The 5,732-nt window shown below is 49.7% G+C and overlaps 1 protein-coding gene across 2 annotated transcripts in view; it reads left to right on the forward strand.

Annotated features, from left to right (window-relative positions):
- znf385d (zinc finger protein 385D) overlaps positions 1 to 5,491 on the forward strand; it is a 41,514-nt gene extending 36,023 nt beyond the window's left edge. For both annotated transcript variants that reach the window (XM_048259980.1, XM_048259981.1), the window contains 4 exons: positions 1,258 to 1,620; positions 2,751 to 2,932; positions 3,340 to 3,441; positions 4,264 to 5,491. In XM_048259980.1, the coding sequence (XP_048115937.1) occupies positions 1,258 to 1,620; positions 2,751 to 2,932; positions 3,340 to 3,441; positions 4,264 to 4,494 (878 nt within the window). In that variant the 3' untranslated portion in view covers positions 4,495 to 5,491. The remainder of the gene's footprint in view (positions 1 to 1,257; positions 1,621 to 2,750; positions 2,933 to 3,339; positions 3,442 to 4,263) is intronic.
- The last annotated feature ends 241 nt before the right edge of the window (positions 5,492 to 5,732 follow it).

Raw genomic sequence — 5,732 nt, forward strand, 5'->3', positions numbered from 1 at the left:
CCGCGGGACAAACGCTCCAAGGCATCTCCCAGAGAAAAGAAAGAAAACCGTTAAGAATGGCCTGAAGTAGCCTCTCTGAAGGCACAGCTCTCTCTCTCTCTCTGCTGCTCAAGAGACTGTCTGTCTCTGCTTGGCTGAAAATATGCCTAGGGGGCTCGGAGCGAGGTGTGTGTGTGTGTTTGTGTGTATGTGTGTGTGTGTGTGTATGTGGTCGCCAGTGGACTGAGACTGGTCTCTGTGACTACAGATAAGAACTAAATCCTACATGACCATGCAACCAACCATCCAGCAACCTCTCCCCACACACACACACACACACACACACACACACACACACACACACACACACACACACACACACACACACACACACACACACACACACTGCACAGCTGGCCCTCGAGCTGAGGTGATATGATGCAGGGTGAGCGCCATCCCTCTCCCCTCTCTCCCCTCTCTCCCCTCTCTCTCAGGAGCATCATCCAGCGCGCGCTCCGCCTGGGTAAATAAGAGGCGCATTTAATGGGCCACAAAAATAGAAAGACATAATTCAGTATCGATTGGCGGCCGCAGGCTGTGATGAAGAGAGTGTGGTGTGCCTCTGTGTTATTTCTGCGAGGGGGGAGCCTTCTCCAGACAGACTGACATTGATCAGGCCCGGCGAGTCGCCACCGAGAGGAATCTCATCCCGAAGAGAGAGAGAGAGAGAGAGAGAGAGTAGAAGAAGAAGAAACAGCAGTGCTTCGTGTAATTAATTCGGCTACCAGCCATATTAGATTCCGTTGACACGCGGTGACATCGATCACATATTTTACAATTGTTTTGTGTGTGCGTGCGTAAGTGTGTGCGCGCGCGTGTGTGTGTGTGTCTTCTCTTCCTCCCTGGAACTCAATTCTACCTGGCAGAGACATACTCAGAGAAGCCACAAGTGTGCTGGAGGCAAAATGATAAATAAGTCTTCCAGGAGTGCACCGCTTCATGGAGTTCGTCTCAATGGGAATCATCTGCACCAGGGATTCAAAAGCATCTTCTCCTAGGCGTGCTCTTCACCAGCACATGCACAGGGCAGCGTACTGGTCACATTTTACTCAGCGCGGACGACCCAGCGTACTGGTCACATTTTACTCAGTGAGGACGACCCAGCGTACTGGTCACATTTACAAGGACGACCCAGAATACAGCCACACAAACAGGACAGAGGCAGCTGGCGTCCTTCTGTGCTTGATTGACCTTGTGATTTCATTTTGTGTTTCCTAGATGGCGGTCCGGCTGCGTTGGTGCCGCACGTGCCCGCCTCCGTACCCTTGCCCCTCGCTCTGCCTCCAGCGTCCAGTATGAGCGGGGGCCCGGGGGCAGACGGCAGCCCGGCGGCGCCAGGAGCAGGGGATGATGGGATAGCGGTGAACCCCGCCAGCCCCGCCGGACCCACCCCACCAAACCCACAGACGCCCGAGGACCAGACAGCGGGCGAGATGCAAGGAGAGACGGAGGGAGAGATGGAAAAAGAGACAGAGGCAGAAGAGACGGAGACGGAGGAGGAGAAGGCCAAGCGTCTGCTGTACTGTTCGCTCTGCAAGGTGGCTGTCAACTCCCCCTCCCAGCTGGAAGCGCATAACAGCGGTAAGCACCCCCCCTCCCCCTGACAGCTTTTATAAATTATCTTTTTGTTTGCACTGAACCCGTTTCCCCATACTAAATAAAATATTGTAGGCTGTTGATTGCAGTTATATATCACCGCGCAGTGTTCCAAAAGAGCTGTATTTTTTTGCATATGTAGAATTTACACCCAGTGAGCTGAACGTGTTTTCACCAAAAATGTCTTTGGTCATATATCATGTTACGGGAGGCCTGTGAAGGAGACTTGTTTGCTCACTCTACACACGCCTAGAAATACACACAGCATCCCAAGCCATCCGCTTGACCTCTAGTGGGAATAGCAGGTGTGTTTGTCCTTCGCATGACCATACATCACCAAAATGAGTTTAAACACGACACCAAAAATAATTGGCTATAAAAGACACGTCTCAAAAATAGGTAAAGTAGTTGCTAGGCGCTTGCTTTATCCACGACCAAATGTAGCTCTTGAGTAGCTCTTTGTGTGTGACTTGGGCAGATCCAGTCCTCTAAGTCCTCTTCACAGAGCTGTGGAGGGGTGGAGGGGTGAGTGTGGCAGAGCAGTGGTCCTCTGGAGAGAGATTAGACTGGCCACGAGCCACACGCTCTGCACTTAGGCGGAGATAGAGAGGGGATCTGCCACTATCTTATCAGCAAAAAGCTCCACCTCATCGCGATGCACGGGTCAAATGTGTCCTTTTCACACAGCGGGCAGGGAAAAGAGAGAGAGAGAGAGAGAGAGAGAGAGAGAGAGAGAGAGGACCAGAAGTGGAAAAGTGCACAGAAAATCAGCTCCCATCAGATTAGAGACCTCTTAGTAGTACTCTCCCTTCCCTACCACTGGACCTACTTTAAGGCTTTGGAATATTGCTAATTAGCAAATGCAGCTAATGGGCACAAATTACTGTGTGCTTTTCTTTGGTCTCAGACTCTAGCCTACCAAGTTGATTTTTTTTTTCTTTGTGACTCCTTCATGAACTCCCCACATCAACCTCATCAGACCCACAGTACCACAGACCACACTAGTGGGCATGAATTGCCTTTGAAATGAAACACTTCCCTACACACTCCCTAGAAACTTCTGGAGAGTTAGCTTTAGCCGTTCCTTGATTAGCACCTCTCCTCACCCTCCCCAGGCACAAAGCACAAGACCATGCTGGAGGCCCGGAGCGGCACGGGCTCCATCAAGTCCTTCCCCCGCCCCGGCGTCAAGGCCAAGGTGGCGCCGCCAACCGCAGCGATCACAGGCCTGCAGAACAAAACGTTCCACTGTGAGACGTGCGATGTGCATGTTAACTCCGAGACACAGCTGAAGCAGGTGAGCAGTGCGCACGTGAAGCGCTGAGTCATGTCAGGGATGCGTCAAAATAACCATCATCTCTCACCATCTGTTCCCGTTCGGTTCCCATCTGAGCATCTTCCCATCTCTCTTAATGACATTTTTGATATCCATTCACCAACCAGTGTAAATACATGTGTATTGTTTATGTATGTATTTCTTTTTTAGATAACGTTTATAAACTCTAACGTAAACATTCTTAGAAAAAAACCTATAAGGGGGTGATGACTTAAGTGCTTACTGATGCAAGGTGTTTTCAATGTCGTCCGGCTTTGGCAGCCTGAGTAGCTACTGTAGCCAGCGCAGGTGCGTTACTTTGTCTCTTCTTCTCACCTCGGCTCACAAAGTGCCTTTGCTGAAGCGTCTCTCTGTTTTGTCCCCTGCAGCACATCAGCAGCCGACGTCACAAAGACCGAGCGGCAGGAAAGCCGGCCAAACCTAAATATAGCCCCTACACCAAACCCCCGAGAGGACAGACTAAACAACCGGTATGTCTCTTCTCCTCCTCCTCTTCTCCTCCTCTCCCTCGGTCTCCTCTCCTCTTGCCTCGCAGCAGGAGCGGTCGAAGCGAGGTGAGCGAGGACCGGAGGCTCTTTGGCCAGCCCCAAATCCCCCAGCAGCTCCGAAGCTTGTGACAGCTGAACCAACACGAACCCTGGAAGCCTCTTCGAGGGGGTCCTGACCTTTTCAAAGTTGCCGGGAACACAACGTTTTTTTCCCTCTTATTTCCCTCTCGGCCGCTGTCCTAATAACGCAGTTAATTTACGGCTGGGACTGGACGCTTGTAGTGCGACTCCAGCTGTGTGCCGTGACTCCGTGCCAGACATTGTAATTGTTTCACTTTTTCGCGCCACATTTCAGGATCATAGTTTCTGTCCCAGGTGTGATGTGTCTGGATAGCATTACATAACTAACGTCACTGGCCTCTTTCCCAGATGGGAAAGTGATGGGAATAGGATGATCTAGGCTTCATTTGCAGGTGTCTGTAGCAATGCAGTTGAAGTGGTGGGAAAGATTGCACTGTTTTGAAACACAGAGTTTCACAGAGATGACTGCAGAGGGAGAAGAATGTATAAGACCTGAGCTAGTTGGCAAGTTTAGCATGAGACACATTTACAAAAATCACATTTCCAGCATCACTCTGGGACTAATTAGTGGTGTTCCCACCATTTGTAAGCTATTTATTTGCAATGGCACAGTGACGACATATAATGTTGGTTTTGGGAAAGTGAGTCGTATATTGCATGTGGTATGTATGGCGTGTATGTATGGCAGGGCACTGAATGTGGTGTTGTGTCCTCTCTCCTCAGGGGAAGCTGTCGCTGGGTAAGGAGCTGTGCCAGGCGCTGCCGGCCGGGTTGATGCCCTCTCATCTAGCGGCCATGGCTGCTGCTGCCGCTGCCATCAACTCTGCCTTCCCCATGCGCTCCAGTGCTACCCCCTCCCTTTTTCAGACTCAGCCCCTCCCCGCCGCGCTCCTCCGCCCCGCCCCTGGGCCTGTCAGGACAGCCCACACGCCCGTGCTCTTTGCTCCCTACTGACCTCTGAACTTTGAACTTTGGACTGCCTGCCGGAGGGCAGGTTCAGGCTTGGGAGTTCCCCAAGGCACTCCACTTGGGACCTTTCCAATCAACAGCTACACCCCCCCACCACCCAAAAAACCTCTCTGATCCTCCCCTTTGGATCTGGACTTTTGTTTGATATCACACCGCAATAATAATAAAAAAAAAACACACCAAGGTAACTATGCAGTGTTGTTCCAGACTTGAAGCTCTAAATGTGTAAGGAATATATTGATTTTTTTAGATTAACTCTGTGTCCATTAAGGTCATTGCTTCTGTCAGAAACATGTTCTGCTATGAGAATATTGATACAGAGAGTAGACAGGCGGGGGAAATGGTCTTTGCTGTTTGCACTTTAACCCCCTTTTACGCTGGATGTCCTCAGTAGTTTAGATGTCTGTGACTTAATCCCTCTTGTATAGTATATGTGTAGGTGGCTATTTGTGTGTGTGGGATTGGATTTATGTGTGTGCCTGCCTGTGTATGAGCAAATGTGTAGTTGTGAGTGCATGTGTATGTGTGCAGAGACATCTGAGAGAGAGAGAGAGAGAGAGAGAGAGAGAGAGTATATGTTTGTTTGTTTGTGTGTGTGTGTGTGTGTGTGTGTGTGTGTTTGTTTACTTACAGCAGTGCAATGTGAGGATGATTGGGACACCTACGTGATCAGGAGATCAGAAGCGGGATCTTCTCCAAATTGAAATGCTGCTGCTCTGTTTCTAGATCCCATAGCGTATGGAGCGCTGGCTGCCACGCAGAGATGTGTACATACATACAGGCGAGGCACGCGTCGCGTGTGTACGGATTAGTGATGTGAGTGGGAGACAAGGACTGTGAGAGCCCGCCCTCCACCTCTGACATCCTTGCAGACATCACAATGAGTATGTCATAGGACTACAGCAAAGCTTGTCTTATCTGAGCTGTCAATGTGAAAAGAAGATGAATCATTTCATTTCAAATAAAGAAACTTACTTTGTTATTTTAGCTTCAGTCTCGATTGAAAACAGACACACTCACTCACACACACATACAGAGAGAGAGAGAGAGAGAGAGAGAGAGAGAGAGAGACTTCAACAACCCAGTTGTTTTGTTTCATGTTAATGGCTCATTAAAATCAGGCATACTTAAAAGTCCATGGCAATAGGTTACTCATTTGGTGCAAAATGCTTTGAAAGCTAAACAGTCAATGACTGAGGGAAAAACACAGTGGGTCTGACCTA

The sequence above is a fragment of the Alosa alosa genome, chromosome 13, assembly GCF_017589495.1.
Source record: "Alosa alosa isolate M-15738 ecotype Scorff River chromosome 13, AALO_Geno_1.1, whole genome shotgun sequence".
Lineage (NCBI taxonomy): Eukaryota > Metazoa > Chordata > Actinopteri > Clupeiformes > Clupeidae > Alosa > Alosa alosa.